Raw genomic sequence first — 17,122 nt, 5'->3', positions numbered from 1 at the left:
GCTGCATTCCAGGAACACTGAATGAGTCATTTTTCTCCTGAATGAAAAATGCCTCTTAAAACTTACTTGAAAACTCTGCTCCCACTGCCCTCAGCATATTTGAAGCATATTTACAAAATCCTTGAAGCTTTATCAGTTTTGCACATGAAAAGCTAACCATTTGTAATTTCCATGTATTAAACATTTGCTGCACATTACATCGTATTTCTTCAGAGTTATTTTACACTTACTTGTGGTCCTGGAATTCCTTGCTGACCAGGAGGTCCTGGTTCCCCTTGAGGACCCTACCATGCAAAAAAATAGTAGTGCATTAGGTTTGCATTTCTGCACTACAGATCTTCATTGTCAGGCCTAAAAGGAATACAAACTCATCTTTGTTCCTCCCTCTTTAAAGTCTACCACCAGCTTTCTATCCAGTATGATATTTTTTCATGCTAATGAATATCATGACCTTTTCTTTAATAGAGAATAACAGCCCACACATAGGACCTAAGCACTGGAGTCCATGGTGCTAAAGGAGCTTGAGAGAAAGCATAGTTAGGCCTTTTGGTGGAAAACTAAGTAACAGAAGGCTTCTCTTTTCTATATAAAATCATGATGAATATGAATATTTTGACAGAAAAGTTTAATTAAATGGAAGGGATGGCATAGTGTCAGGGATAAGAAAATGTGGAAAGGATTCTTGCAATCCATTCCTCTTCTAATGCACAGTGTACTTACCATGTTTCCTTTTGGGCCTGAAGGTCCATCAATACCTGCAATGCCCTACAACAAACAATATAAACATGAGCAGCTTTCAGTGGACTTGCATTTTTTCTTCTGGAAATTGCAAAGACAGAACAACTTGTACGTACAGGTTGTCCAGGGGGACCAGGTGTACCTCTGGGGCCCAGTAATCCCCGTGGACCCTGTAAGAGAAGAAGCACTTATTAACATCTGCATGATTTTTTTCTGTACAGATGCCCATGAGCAGGACTGGGTAAGGAATATAATAAGGAGTAGGAAGGATGAAGGGAAGGCAGCCTGGGCATTTATGGAGAAAGAAAGAAAGGAAGAAAGGAAAAAATGCACTGATAACAGATTCTCCTCAAGGACAATATATGTCTGAACAGGATGTCAGTGGAGGGGCAAGCTTTGATTTAGCCACTGTATGGACATTTCAGAGAAAGGTCGGAGATGACTATTTTTATTTCCTAGTGCAGAACATTGGCACAGCGTCTTCTACTGAAGTTTCAGCTGTGTCTTGTCCTGAAGGTCTGATCTGAATACATATTTGTATTCCTGTCTTATGAAAACATGATGGTGTCATACTCTATAGTACTATTCTGTGTGTAAAATAGTGCCTTTATCTGTAGTAAAGATCCAATAAATAATTAAAAATTGTGAATAATTTTATTATAATAAATGCAAGGCATTCTGGAAAACAAAATCAGATTTGTTCCTCTTACCCCTAAAAACTTCCACGAAAGACCAATGGCTATTCTCCTAAATAAGTAAACAAGATTTTGGTCTATAACAATCTTTTGACTTTATACTGTGTGAATGAATATTAGTTTTCATCATTTGTGTCATCATTCATGTCATGCTGCATAAAGTAGGCAGAACTGAGTCTCCAGTCTCCTCATGTATGGTATAATCACAAATCACTAACACACTCACTCTGAAGCAACTTTTTTTTTACTTTGTGAGTGGGCAGCAGTATATGAGACATTTAGGGTAAAATTCCCCTTTCTGAGGCTTGATTTCTTGACTGCAATGCAGAACTCTGTTCTGCAGTGACAGCACCTGCAGAATTCCAACTGACAGGAGTGGAAATTCTGTATGTGAAACCAATGTAAAACACACAATGAAGCACAGTATTGTGAAAAAAGAGGAGAATCCCAGGCCTTATTTTCTGATAGATGATTAGATAACATTTTCAAAGTAAGAGAAGCTTGGCTATATTCTCAGGTATCAAGGACTGCAGTGACTGATTTTACACAATAGGATAAGAAATAGCCTTTGTGATTCTGGAAGTTGTGTATCCTTGGATGGATAAATCCCTAAATTAATTCTAACCCTGCAAGTGGTGTTTCAGCCCTAACAAAACTGTTCATTTATTTGCTTTTCAGCCAGAATCAATATTCCTTATATACAAACATGCAATAGTTTTAATACCTGGAATTCAGAGCAGTTCAAAAGAAAGGAAAAAAAATCTAAAAGTCACTTTTCTTTGTAACAGAAAGAGAAGAATAAGAAATAATTGCTTACAGCTTCACCTGGGAGACCTCTTGGTCCAATTTCTCCATCTTCTCCCTGGTTTTGTACAAAAGGAATACAAGTTTTAGAAAAAAAGAACATGACCATATTCACATTATATGAGGATTCACTCTAGATTTTCCTCTGTGAATAGCAACTTACTCTTGATCCATCTTCACCTGGTAAGCCAGGAGGTCCCTGTGGGCCACGGTCTCCCTGTGAAATAAGGAAAGTCATTAAAATAACATCTGTCGCTGGAAACAATAATGGATGGGAAAGGAAATGAAAACAAATGTGTTAGCTGAAGTTTGATGTGTCAAAACATGTCTTGACACAGCGATACAAATCTGTAGGTTATAGTACTCAGTAAAATCTTTCATTACATTAGTATAAAAACAAATGAGCGCTGTTGAAACGATGAATTATTTGTGTTTGTAAAAACTTCACTCTGTAACATTCTTGACCCCAAATATACACAAACTACTGCCACAAAAGGTAGTAGTACCCACATTTTCCTTTGTCTCATCAACACCTTCCCCCTCCTCTTACACAATGTATTACTTCCAGTAAAGTAAGGCATGTGTACATGGGTCAGAAGTTAATAAACCAATTGCTGTGCCCTGGGATATACACAGCAAAGTTTACTAACCACCTTTCAGAACCACACACCCTGGCACCAGTCACTAAGAGCCTTGGGACTGATTTGTCTGAGGCTTTGGAAGGCAGCCAGACTTCCACACTTCCCCTCAGAGGCTGGGACGTTTCAAGTCTATATATGCAGAGCCTCAGTAGATTCTGGACCATACTTTTGGGATTTATTTTTCTTTCCCAGTTCCTAAAGAGAACTAGTGTGCTGCATAGCTCAAACACCACTGACTGACCTCCTTCTGGGCAGCAGGCTTTTAGACTGTGACTTCCTTCTGGCGTTGGACAACAACCAAGTATTCATGCTGTTTTCCTTAATTTTATCAGTGTCTCCAAAGAGCCTGACCACTGCTGTGGATTCTGGTAGAGATATATGGAGTCACTGTTTAGTGGCTCTGCTCTTTACACTTTAAACTTTCCTATGGAATCTTCCTCATATACCCCAGAGCTGATCCCCCAATATTAGAGATGTCAGGATTTTATTCTACTGCCTTTCTGTCCTCCCTAGCACGGGAGAGAAAATGAAATTTTATGAAATGCACTTTAATACCTGCAAGATGAATTAACGCAGCAGTTTCTATGTTTTGATGAGTTTTGGAACTAAATGTGATCTGCCTGCAGAGCATGTGTTTTTCTACATGCTAAATGACACTCCTGAAAGATGACACAAGACATATGATCTGTCCTCTGGTTTCCAGTTAATATCCAGGTGAAGATTGACTTAGGCTTTCAAATATTGAAATAGTTCATCCCCTTAAGGGCAACCTTTCTCTTCTTGCAGTCACATGGTACTTAGAGTTAGATTAGAAGCTTTAATTCAGTGTCCCAATATTATCATTCAATAAGAAAAAAAATTCTTATCAATATCAACATTCTCAGTTTTTCAATTCTCTATTTGTTCCCTTCAAATATTCCCTTAAAACATGAATTTTTTTCCTTGGGATTTTTCTTCTAGTATGTAGTGTCTTGTTTTTATTCTGAAGAATAAAATCTAGTAAATCTAAATTTCTAAAAAAAGTCCAAAGTCATAGATATTGAGGTTAAAAAAACCCCTTACACCATGTGGTCAGATCTGCCCTACATTGGAAGACATAGAATCTCATCCAGTAACTCTTCAGCTTGAGTTTTACAGAGACCTAACCTCAGAGAGACATCCAATTCACAGCTTATTGGTCCAATAAGACTAAATACTAACTAAAGCAGTCCTAAAATTTCTATTCTAAAGTTGTGGGTTTTCAACATTAATTCTTTTGTAGCTGAAATATAAATAAAACAGAAAAGGTGTTTCTCTTGTCTTTCTTTCTGTGCTCTTTATTGCAAGCCAAAGAGAAGTGAACATTTGCATTATATGCTGTCAGTATATATGAATCCAAGAGCTACAGCTATGTGATCTGGCTTTGAACTGAGCTGCTTTCACAAAGATCATAGTGCATACTTCTACAGAAGATTTCCATAGAAACATGAGAACGCAGTGATTTTTAAATAGTAGGATGAAAGAAATGATGAAATGAAGTCATTATTTTCATTACAGTTTGGCAAATTTCAACCCAAACTTATTCTTCTATTTTAGGGGGGAGTGTGGAAATACAAAAAAACCTGAATGTTTGCAAAACAAAAATTTATTTCTTTATGACTTGGAAGGTGCCACAAACAGACAATTCTAGTATTCCAGGTTGGAAAGCAGACATATATTCCCCGATTCAGACCAAATCTCTGCTCAGCCCTCAGAGTGGAGCAGTGGCAGGAGCTTAATGCCGAGCCCCCTCTGCTGTTTGCCTGCTGAGCATGCTGGGTTTCAATTATGTGATGCACTGGTTGCTTACACTCTTTAAGTAAAAAGGAATGATGAAAGAGGAACAAAACAATTCTGTATGACACCAGAAGTTCCTTCCCCATTGCAATCAGAACCAAAGAGTATCCTCAGATACTATTAAAAAGAACCACATTATGGTTCAGTAGCCAGGATATTTGAGATTTTCTAGGAAGCACAACTGTGCTAACCCATTGAAGGGTAAGGTACTAATTTCTTGGTCATTGAGCTTTACACATATGGAAATGGTTCTGTTGACATTCCCATTCACTATTTCTCTTATGGTGCATTGCACTTTACCAGGACAACATTAAAGGAGGGGCATTCAGTACAGTACATTGTTGCTAGCACCTACATTAGGGGTATAATCTAAAGCAGAAATCCCTGGCTGTGATTCTTTCTATACTTTGCAGTCTCATCCCACCAATTGGTATGACATAAGGACGAAGTATCTTAGTTGTTTTAAATATTAGTTCAAGTTTTCCTACCTTATCTGACCTGACTGTAATCTTTCTTTAAGCTGCAGTTGGAACAAGCCACACTAAACTATTGAGTTTGCAATTCAAATATTCATATGAATTTTTTTTTGAGAAAGCTTCTAAGCAGGTCAAAATTTGCTACGCTCCTGATACAGAAATTTCATGCTAGTTTCCTTTTCTTATTACTACTTTACAACAACCACTTTAAATCCAACAAGCAAATTCCTTAACTAAGAATAATTAGAGCAAAGCCTAGCTGAAGATGTGATCTGAATTCTTAAAATATATTTAAATCATTAATAAATATATGCAGTGTTGTCTATTGATTGATATTACTAAAATGCTTCATGAAGAATACACTGGCTGACAGTACAAATATTACTCAGTAGCCTGAAAAGTTGACATGCTGTTTTACCTTAGTCCTTAGTGTAATTCTTAATGAATAGTGCCTTATTTATGCAACAGTGTCAATTTGTTGTTGTATAAATATACATATTTTTCTTCTTACCCTGTTACCTTTGTCACCAGGGAGGCCAGGAAGACCATCAAATCCTCTGTCACCCTAGGAAAGATGAAATCACAGCTTTAGTAAATTACTGTTACAATCTCTATTACTTACTCTGAATAAATAGCACCTTCCCTCTAAAAGTTAATTTCTACACTTGGTTATATGTACAATTTTGTTATTGAATAAAACACAGAGTTGAGCATATAGAGCAAACTCACAAAATTTGCTTCTATGCATTGAAGATGCCATACCAACATTTTCAGTGTGCGCGAGTTATGCTATTTATAAAAAGAAGTCCACATTGAAATTAAAAGTTTGATTTCAGCTGCACTTTGCAGTTGCAAAACTGACTTTACTATTACTGCTACTCTCTAACTAGAAACTGACTCAGAGAGAGAGGAATCATGCCCTAAGAATCAAATTTCTTCGAGGTCAGACTACTAGCCATTCCCATTAGGTACTATGTTTATGATTAATTCTCAACTCTTGCATCTGACCCAGGTATCTGAAACCTCAGGATTTTCACTTGAAAAAAGAATTTTGGGTTGGCATGGATTGAACTGTGGTACCTACATAAAGTCTGTACAGCTGACTTCAAGACTGAAATAAAGCCTCAGGTCTCATTATTATTTACCTTTGCACCAGGTTCTCCTGGCATTCCTCTGGCACCATCAGCTCCAGGACGCCCCTGCAAAAGTCCAAAGGGGGAAACATTTGAAAATGCAGAGGAATCAGTTAATATTTAAATACATTTAAATAAAAACCATTAACCCAGAGCAGGACTGATCTATATGCTACCTACCCTCTTGCCAGCTTTTCCACTTGGACCAGGGGCACCTTGAACACCACGAGGACCCTGAATTTAAAGAGCATAAATCACATTAATGTTGGCAAAGAGTTAGTTAAGAATCTCACCTCAAGAACAAGATTAGATTTTTTTTATGGATAAAACTTCATTTTTTCCCAGGACATGGATTCTGAATTCCAAATTCCCATTAGCTTTAAAAGAACATGAGCATCCAAACTGGCCTTGACACTACCAATTTTAACACTGGTTTTCATGAGAAGGTACTATACATGGCATAATTAATCTTTTTAACATAAAAGTTTCTTACATTCTTTTCGTGACTTTGAAGATCTCAGTCCTATAGTATGAAAAACCTTCCTCTCATGCCAAAATTATTTTAGTCACATAATAATTATTTGATGAAAACCAAAGACTGTTTATATCAGATCCCTAACTCATACACAATCATGAGTTGTGCTGGTAAACAGCTTGCATACTGTCTTAGCTTTATACAACATGGTTTTAACTAAAGGGAGACCAAATTATCCCCGACTGAAAAACTGAATCTTATTACTACTTTTAGGTTTAAGCTGAAAGATTTCAATGCTTTTCAGTGCTCTTTAACATCACTGTACAGAGGTTGATACAATAGTAAGTTGAGAAGCAAGGCGTGCAGTGGTTCTCACAGACTTATTCCTGCTATGTCACATCTCTTGAAAATAGCCTGTTTAATTACCACCTAAATTCAATCTCCCTCACCTTATGAGATCTGATAAGATCAGAGCCCAAGGTCATACAGTTGCAGACTAACATATGATTACTGAACAGAGAAAAGAGCCTGAAGTGACAATATTAAAACAGGTTTTCAAGTGATGACACTCTACATGTGATAATTGCTCTTTGTTACAGGAAGATTGTTACTTTCATATTTCAAAATGAACAATTCAGATATTGATTTTCATTAAGATGTTAACATCGATCAAGCTATTGAATTTAATTAGGATAGGATCATAAAAGCTATTTTTCTTCAATTGCATTCAGAAAGCATAGCATTGATTGATTTCTTCTAATTGATACCATTACATTTTCTTAAAGGTAAACACGCTCAGGCATAACAGGCAATATTATTGTACCTGGGGACCTGGTTCACCGCTTTCACCCTTAGCACCTGCTGCTCCAGGTCCACCCTTGATGAAGAAAAACAACATATATTGTTTAAATATTCAAAAACCTCTTTAAATTAATGAGTTAGTTTCTATTTCTATACATGAATTCCAGGGAGAAATAACAAATACTCCTCTATTCGTTAGGAAGTTTGAATTCATCATTTGAATCTGCAGATATACCATAATATATCATTGTCTAGACACTGGGCCTAACTGGGCAAAAGTATTTCTCTTATCAAAGAAAACTCTCATCAATTTCAATACCATCAAATGTAACCCTTTGTTCTATTGAGAATTAAATTTGAGGACAGTAAGAACACAAGTAATGCAAAAAGAAGTGCATCCATTGTAGGGAAGGCAACAGAAATGAAAGCCACCTCTCTTTACCTCTATTTATTTCTGTGGTGTACAGAAAATAACAGACTCAGTTCAATCCAAAGATCACTATAGTCAACGGAAAATACCCCTATCCCATCTTCTAATGAATTTCAGTGATGTTTTATTCAAGTCCTTTGTGCATTCTGTCCTAAAGAAGTTGAGAATCTATATAACTACATGTATCTACTATCATTAAATGATGATAAAGATTTTAAGAGTAAATTTTATTCATAAACAGACCTAAACCAGATCTTCATCTAGGGTAAGATACTGTACATGGAATCTGGGGCAGAACTAGTCAGATAGTTGTCTCACAAAACAGACAAAACAAATCAAAAAATCTTGACATGCTCACATAGAATACAGGCTCAGGGAAACAACATACAGGAGTTTTGTATTATGGGAAAAAGAATTTTTGCATTTTTGACTTTTGAAACAGATTGTGACCTGATGTATATATTTAACATGAAATAAATTTTGCAGATTTTGGAAAACTAATAATCCTCCTACATTCACCATAGTGAGCACTGAAAGAAAGAAGTAATCTTATGTCTTGGCGTAGTGCTGAGTCTAGCATCTTGGAGTGGAAAGGTTCTCACTGATCTTGCAGGTATTGAATCAAGTTCTAAGCTACGTTAATTAGTCATTTGAACTCCAGACTCACTTGAGGCTAGACTCAGGCCTTGACACTGTTATGTTTAAGATTTTTAGAAACTGCTATGTTGGTAAATATATCTTATTGACTAGTAAATTAATTTAACAAAATGCAATTCATATGAAAGAGTAAAAGCTCCAACGTTTTAATTCTTAAAAGGAGTTGGGCAGACAATTTACAGACCAAGAACTGTAGCTGCTTTTGGAACTGTAGGCAAAAATGTTGCTAGATCAAAGAGTTGGATTTCTAGAGCCTCCTGGTGGTTTAGAAGCAAAACAACTATTAATATTATTCGTTTGTTGAACTTTGCATACAGAAATTCATGAAGGCTCTTAAACCATGAAGGCATGAGCATGAGGCCAGGTTATACCTCTGCTAAAGGTATGACCTACTGTCAATATTATACCAGTCTTTACAAATCACTCCTTGCTTACAGCAGTTCTATAGTTATTTTGTCTATATAGATTGAATGTTACCCTGCAGGTCACTTGATTTAAATACACTGCTGGAAATAGCGTATGAGTTGGTTAAACAGACCAAACATCTTGGACTATTTGTAAATGCTGCATACCTAATCACGATGAATCAGGAGCCTGTGAGCCAGATTCTCTGCTTGGTAGCAACTATTTACTTTGGAAGAATTACTCTAGAAAAGAATTGTTCTTGTACAGATCTGCTTAAAAATACAAGTGTATAGACCTCGTATAAATATTAAGCCTTTTTAAAATCCACAGGGCCATTTTCTAGATCATTTGGTATTAGCAGTTGAGTCAAATTCAAGACTGAAGTAAAAAAGTATAATTCTTATAGAAATCTGTATGGCTCTTAATTGTTTATAGGAATGCCTCTTAAAAACTTTCCCGATTCAGCTTTAAATAGTGAGCCAAGGTGACTCTGCACATTCTTGTTTCAGTACCTCCTTCTGTAGAGTTTCACATTTACCACAAGAAATTGTAATAATATTATTACAGAGATGACTGACTGTAGAGGCATGTGTAATTATTTATGTAAAACTATTCACAACTTTTATAAGTCTATCTGTGTGCTCTATCCAAACACCCCAACATCTACAATAAACACTCTTAGTATTCAGGTTGCATCGCAGACCTCGAATAAGAATACAAACTGTGGCTTTAATTATATCAATTTCATTTCAAACAAAGTAAGTACAAATACAGAGGTGTAGGCAAGGCCAGAATGAGATCCATGGACTGCATTACTGTGTTCTTAAACCTGTGCCCCCGTTTCATTTACATACCACAGGACCTGGTCTTCCAGTGAGTCCCATGGGACCAGGTGGACCTCTCATGGCAATCTGAGAAAGCAAACAAACAAAAAAACGTGTAGCAAGAAAAAGCTGCCAGCCAGCATACAAATTTTATATTAATACAATTTCACAATGCGTTAGCAAATTGCCCCCGTCTTTGACTTCACATCCTGCATGATATAAAACAGATTGGGTTTTTGGAGCTGGACCCTTGCAGCAGTTTTGTTTGCTCCTTCTGCTCACCCTAGCTTGCTGAAGAATAGCTTGTGCTTGAGCTTCCTGAGCTGAGATTGTTGGGCCCTTCTCACCATCTCCACCAAAGCGGAACTGCAAGTATCAAAACAAGAAAGGGATTCAGAATTTATCAAAATCATACTTGTTATTTGCTGAAAATGTGCAAACCAGTTCAAAAACACAAGATCACAGTCTTTAGTTCATTTATCTAACTTCAGATCACGGCTGCATTGAGGTCACTTGGATCCAACATCAATATTAAGTCATTGGTAATAGTTTAGAACTGAAGTATAAATCTAATCCCTCGTGAGCAAATATTTTCTTGATTTTGCAGGATTTTGGTTTTCATTTTGTTTGCTTGCTTATTTCAAAAAGAGGCTAAAATAGATTCTAATTGTCTGCAAAACCTCAGTAAAAATACGTATCAAAATTAATTAATTCTCTGCATTGGTAGCTAACCACAGACAAAATGCAATTTAATTTAAGGCAGGCTTGAATTTGAAAAATGTTTGGTATCTAAAATAAAACAGCTTTGTGACATTTCTGACAATTCCAAAATAAATTACCCAATGCAATTTAAGTACTCATTCCTGCACTCCTGGACTGCTATTGCTCATGAAACTGCTAGCAGAAGCTTTGCAATGTTGCAGAAATGTTAAGCTGCAACAAGAAGCACAGCTTTCCAACGGTATGGCATAGGCACACACATATCAGGGCCATGAATCTTTCACTGCCCACAAGTTTGTCCAGTTTGCCTATGGCCAGAGTTGACAGAGATCTTTTGCATACATACATACACTTAGGAATAATGAATTCCATGCACATAGGACTTTTCATACCACAAAGCTGCAAGATACTTTAACAGCTTTGGGGTTGTTCCTCCACCTGCTGAAACAGATGGTGTTTTGCTTTGATTCCAGTGGGAGCAGAGCAGGCTATGTGCATATATTTCTATTCAAAGGATGCACTGACTCTTAAAATTGGACTTCAGTGTCCTCTTTGAAGCATGGAATGCTTAAAATTCTCCATGTCAATGAGACTTCAAAGTACACATGCCTGTTGAGAGTACAGGCCCTCTGTACAACAGCAAACTCGTTTAGGACATATAGTAGCAAAAAATAGTTACTGTTGAAAACATAACGAGGTTTTCAGTGTCTATAATTCATTCATGTAGGTTCCAGTCTGGCAGCCATGCAGGAGCTAAAGCATGTGTTTTGTTGAGAGGAAAAAAGAAAATACCTATACATTTCCTGAAAGACACTTCCTCTTTTTGTAGGTTGGTTACCCTGTAATCATAACTTACCGGCAACATTAACATGGTACCCGGGGGACCTGCTAAACCATCAGCACCAGGCAGACCAGGACGACCAGGTGGGCCCTAAGAGAACAAAGAGATGAGAGAAAAAGATACAAGAACAAGAAGATTGCTATGTAAGGTAAGCCTTTTGAGTCACTCACATATATTTATACATGTAGAATGGTCTGGGCTGGAAGAGACCTTAAAAATCGAATTCCAACCCCCCTGCCATGGGCAGGGACACGTTTCACTAGATCAGATTGCTCAAAGCTCCATCCAGCCTGGCCTTGAACACTTTCAGGGATGGTGCAGCCACCGCTTCTCTGTGCAACCTGTTCCAGTGCCTCCCCACCCTCACAGTAAAGAATTTCTTCCTAATATGTAATCTAAACCTGCCCTCTTTCAGTTTAAAGCCATTGCCCCTTGCTCTATCACTGCATGTGCCCTTGTAAAAAGTCTCTCTCCAGCTCTTTTGTAGTGCCCTCTCAGCTCTGTCTGTCTTCACAGGAGAGGTATATGAGAGTGGTGTAGAGGGGGAGAGTCACCTCCCTCGACTCGCTGGTCACGTTGCTTTCTATGCAGCCAAGGATACGGTTGGCTGCAAGCGTATATTGCCGGGTCATGTCAAGCTTCTTGGTGGTCCACCAACACCCCCAAGTCCTTCTCCGCAGGGCTGCTCTCACTCCATTCTCTGCTCAGACTAATTGCTACAATTATTTATTTGTGCAATGTGTGTGTTCCATGACAGGCACATGATGTGCTTAGTCAAGAATTTCATTATGATGAATTCAGTAAGCGGTTAGTGACAAAACTAAGTACTACCAGTAGTTATTCCATTACAATGGGTTAAAATTCCCATTTTATGAGTTCAAATTCAAAAATGTTTAGTTAATCTAGAGGAAAGGATTATGAAAGAAGCGTGGATACTGACTTACTATCAAGGTGAAGCATTATTGGGATTTTAACATTATTTCATTATTCACTTGAAATGATAGCATCTACATCTTGTATACATAAACACCATGAACATACTGTGTATGTGTATATACATGAACATACTACTGTATGTCAGTAAACTATGACTCAAACTGTGTTGGTTGGGGCAGTAAGAAAAGGCTTGTGAGAACAGGTAAGGCTAAAATAGCAACTTAAATTTAAATTATTTTTATGATTCAAAAAGGTTCTCATGGCATGTATTATTCAATATGGCAAATAAATTCTTCCAAGTTCGTCTAAATATTATCGATCACTTTCAAAATTTCCATTTATTTTTTCATTCTGTAAAGCTTGTTTTTCTCTATATCTGTGCATATTATAGCTGAAGCCATACTGATTTGTTTCAAAACTCATTCAAATCCATATGAAAAGTTTGTATCTATTACTCTATTATATTTTTAAACACATCAAAACAGAGAAATATAAATAAATAGGAACTTAACTTTTCTTCCTGTATTTACAGTACATATTTCTTCCTCTAAGGAAATGTTTGTCCAGATTCTCAGTTGACTTGCTTAGCTGAATGAATCAGCCTCAGTTCCACCGAAGTTTCTTAACCTATATGTATCCATTTCAGATCAGGATCTAACTCAGTCTTGTAGCAATTAGTGCAAGATATCCCTTGAATACACAGGATAATCTGTTTGTTGACTTACCCTTTCACCAGGGTCACCTGGAGGACCAACAGGACCTTGTAGACCTGGGGGACCTGTAAGACCCTATAGAAAATGAATGACAGTTATGCTGAGTGTTTGCAGCACTTTTGAACTATTTTTTTATCTGGAAAGTTATGATGAACACATTATTTGGATAAAATAATTTACAAGGTAGCATACTTTTTTCTTGTAAAGACTTATAGTCAACATTCAAAAGTTAGATTTTCATATGCACTCAGCTTGTAAATATGCTGTCACTGAAAATGCTAGACATGACCCTTTTTTACTCCCTTCTAAAAATGCTAAGTCTGATATACCATTTGGGAACAATAATAAGACCAAGACTAACTCATGAATACAAAAGCACAGTGGATAAATCAAATGCAATAAAGGAAACTGCGATTAATGTACTTACAGCAGGTCCTCTTGGTCCCGGTGGTCCTTCAATGAGCATACCCTAGGCAGGGATGAAACACAACATTAAATGTATTGTGCCTTATAGAAAAATATAAGACACCTTTTTAGCTGAACTACCAAAATTAACATTTTTTAGTGCTTTGATAAACTTTCCAGGAGTCTTCTCTCTACAGTTACAAGAATCTGAATTGTTGTGTGGTTTTAATAGTGAGAAAGACTTCTAGGCAGGAGGGATCTCCTAGTAGTTGATTCAAAATAATTGAAGAATTTGATCTGAATAGTTGGCTATTTCTATGTTGCGGGACTTACAGCATCTCCTAGTTCCTTCTTCTTAAGTTTAGATGCTAATCCAAATTCCATGTCATGGTAAGTCCTACAACTATATGATCTTCATTTGTACTACTTGGCTTTCCATAGGAAGGAAGACTGGACAAACAAGCTTGAAGATAGTTATAGTGAACTGCATCAATGCTGCAGATTGGCAGTGGAAACCTCTTCACTATTATGGATCTAAACTAAACCAATCTTGCAATGGTTTAAAAACTCATTCATTTTATGAGCTAACACACTCTGAGCTTCTTCACAGATAATGACTGAAATATCACAGTCTTGATTTGTAATTTGTTCATTATTGCATTCCTTTAAATTTGGTGACAGTAATGTAACCAAATTCTAATCCTGAGAGAGAAATAGAGAATTAAGAGGGAGCTTTTGGATCACAGAATTCAGACCTTTGATATTTAGGTAACAAAGACACATCATAGTATTTTGTCAGGCTTCAATTTCAGCTAATTTTTCCCTTGGTATTTCTGTACCTAATTTTTCATTAAATAAAAAACAGATAAAACTTTAATTTCTGTTTGGGTCAAACAGAAATTTGTAAGCAGTCCATGCAGATTCTCGAAGAGCAAACCATACTGGCATTCAGTTTCTGCAATATATTATAAAATTATTATTTTGATATAGTGTTTATTTTTAAATTCAGTTAAATTTTGGTTTCTAACCATCAAACATTATGCTAAACTAAATTTAAAAGCCTAATTTAAAAGCCACTCAAGTTATTATAGTGCTAGTTAAAGATGTGTGAACTACTGATCCATTACTATGCCTATGACCAAGTTTTAACCTCCAAAGAAATTATTTAATTAAGCTCTTAGCAATATGATTGCACCAGCACAGGTTAAACATAGAAGAATTTATTTAACCTCTGAGGAACTTCCTTGCCTTTGCTGAAACCTGTAGTTACAGTGTTACCTGTGTATAAGCTGAAAGTTATCTTGGTAGATCTGTCCAAGCTGTAGTTACAAAATGGCCTGAAGAGCAGATCAAGGCTCTGCTTTCCTCTGCACAAGAAGACTCTCCTTGTTTTAAGGAACATGTGGTTAGTCCTTTGTGTAACCAAAAGAGTACACTGGAACAGGCCACTGTCTGTTATCTGTTTATACTATCCACATTACAGGTGACTGTTTCAGAGTACATAGATAAGGTTACTGTCATCCTATCATCAACAATATTGTTTGATAGTCATGTATTGACAGTGTACATATGTTATATAGTGCTAAAGAAAAACTCACCCACATCTGTACTTACAGGTTCAATCACAGCTGGTTCTCCCTTTTGGCCTTTTTCTCCATAAGCCCCATGTCCTGTCACCTGTCCAGTAAAAACAACCCCAAAAATGAAAATAAGTAGAAAGTCTAAGGACCTGGTACAATAAAGAACTGCAACAATCCATAACTGAAAGCTAAAGCTGGAATTGGTCTGTGCTATAAAAAATACATCACAGGCACAAACCATAAAAATCAAGAATACTTAGTAAGGAGAAATGGAAAATGCAAAAACTGTATGCATAATTTTCAAATTATTGGATATTGTCAATTTGCACTTTTCAAATGAGATGCAATCACGTGCATCTCACACTCTGCACTAGGACTTTGGGCTTAGAACCTAAAACCTCTGTGTGCAAGTCACAAGATTGTTTCTTTCCTTATCTGACTGGAAATATTCTCAGCAATTAACAATGATTCTTCACAGCTTTCTGAATTAAGCAAGTCTAAAGTAGGATGAAAAGAAAGATCCCTTGGTCCCATATGGACAGTACCCTTCAAGATCCTTATTTCCTTGATTAGACATCCACAACATGTAAAGTAGTCTGAGAAGAATCTGTGATTTCATGGCATAAATGGGAAAGGAGCTAAGTGGCACTGTGAACATTAAGTAATATTTCATGGATAGCCAGTTATACCTCCTAACTACATCAATTAACATCAACTGCCAAATTCTTTTAGGATCAGCTCTGTAGGAAGTTTTGGGTTCAGGATTCAGACAACAGAAGTACCTAAACCAACAGGTCAATAATGCATGCTAATGGAAGAAACAGGCAAATTCAAGTTTCAAACAAAGTAAAAGAAACTGGTTATGTTTTTCAAACCATGAGAAAATATATTTTTCTTCAGAAGTTCCTCTCTTGACTGCTAATATATCCACTAGAAATTAAATTCAGCTCTGACAAGTTGAAAAGTTGAAATGCTTTTGTTTTATTTCAGTAGACTGATTCCACATTCACATTAAAATTGCTGGATTTGAAAATGTTAAGGATACTGTTACAGCATTTCAATATAAAATATTTAGGAATGGAAAAACAGACATAGACTCATGGCTTGTGCATTTTGCATTGATTTATAAAGGCACAGATCTCACTAGTAATGATGTTCATAAAAACATCGATAGGTCATAAAAATCAAGTAGCAAGGGGTATAGACAATTATGTTTTATTAGATTAACAAAAGTCAGTTGAAAAAATGACATCAGGTTTCCATCTTTGGAAATATTGCCCCTTTTTTGAAAGTTTCCAGATACTGACTACTTTCCATCTTGCCTTTTTATCAAAGGTAGAACTTCAGTTATTCTAAATACATCCATATGTCAAAGCAAAATGGTATGACATCTCTGGCTCAGCAGATGAGAACGGTAATAAAACTGGCACAGTCCAGAGCCTGTGTTCTAATTCAAGATTCCTGACTCCTTCAGCTTTTTATCAAGGCATTTTAAGTTGAAATTTACACCAGGGGATAGAGTCTACATAGTCATTTGCTTAATGCAGGTACAAATGGTGCCTTATGGGCTCTTTGCTTTGCAGATAATCTGACCTTTTCTGTGTCATTCTGCCACAGTGTCCCCATCTGAGCTAGAAGGAAAAGAGTACACTTGTATCACATTGCACAGATAAGGATCATTAAAAAATACAATGACCCCAACAGGGCTTAGAAAGGAGCAATAAATGAAATACAGAAGTATGGGTTTCAAGGTTGGCAGAGAAAAGCAACCTCACAGCATTTGCTGTTATTTCTTGGATCCTTTGTAAACTGAAGTTTTGACTTTGTGAGGAGAAAATAAAGATAAGACTGAGCAAATACTGCAATCAAAATTCTCTTTTTCTACTATATTCAGGGTCTTCCTAATGAAAAAATCCAAATGGGAATTTTTTTCTTCCAATCATAGCCATATCAGTTTTCTTTGCAGCTTCCATAGTCTGGTAAACTGGTAAACAAGGATTTTGGCACAACTGAAGGAAAGTTAAAGCTTTGCT

General features: G+C 36.6%; 1 protein-coding gene across 1 annotated transcript in view; it reads right to left on the bottom strand.

Moving 5' to 3' along the window:
- Positions 1 to 17,122, bottom strand: part of COL11A1 (collagen, type XI, alpha 1) — a gene marked incomplete at its 5' end in the record, with an annotated part of 124,448 nt that overhangs the window by 72,291 nt on the left and 35,035 nt on the right. The window contains 15 exons of the mRNA XM_009072143.1: positions 231 to 284; positions 721 to 765; positions 855 to 908; positions 2,251 to 2,295; positions 2,401 to 2,454; positions 5,681 to 5,734; positions 6,315 to 6,368; positions 6,483 to 6,536; positions 7,601 to 7,654; positions 9,925 to 9,981; positions 10,177 to 10,260; positions 11,471 to 11,545; positions 13,117 to 13,179; positions 13,532 to 13,573; positions 15,124 to 15,186. Of these exons, the coding sequence (XP_009070391.1) occupies positions 231 to 284; positions 721 to 765; positions 855 to 908; positions 2,251 to 2,295; positions 2,401 to 2,454; positions 5,681 to 5,734; positions 6,315 to 6,368; positions 6,483 to 6,536; positions 7,601 to 7,654; positions 9,925 to 9,981; positions 10,177 to 10,260; positions 11,471 to 11,545; positions 13,117 to 13,179; positions 13,532 to 13,573; positions 15,124 to 15,186 (852 nt within the window). The remainder of the gene's footprint in view (positions 1 to 230; positions 285 to 720; positions 766 to 854; positions 909 to 2,250; positions 2,296 to 2,400; positions 2,455 to 5,680; positions 5,735 to 6,314; positions 6,369 to 6,482; positions 6,537 to 7,600; positions 7,655 to 9,924; positions 9,982 to 10,176; positions 10,261 to 11,470; positions 11,546 to 13,116; positions 13,180 to 13,531; positions 13,574 to 15,123; positions 15,187 to 17,122) is intronic.

This window comes from Acanthisitta chloris, unplaced genomic scaffold, assembly GCF_000695815.1.
Source record: "Acanthisitta chloris isolate BGI_N310 unplaced genomic scaffold, ASM69581v1 scaffold7503, whole genome shotgun sequence".
In the NCBI taxonomy this organism is placed as follows: Eukaryota; Metazoa; Chordata; class Aves; order Passeriformes; family Acanthisittidae; genus Acanthisitta; species Acanthisitta chloris.
Note: the sequence above shows the minus strand (reverse complement) of the source record. Positions and strands in the feature narration are given on the sequence as shown.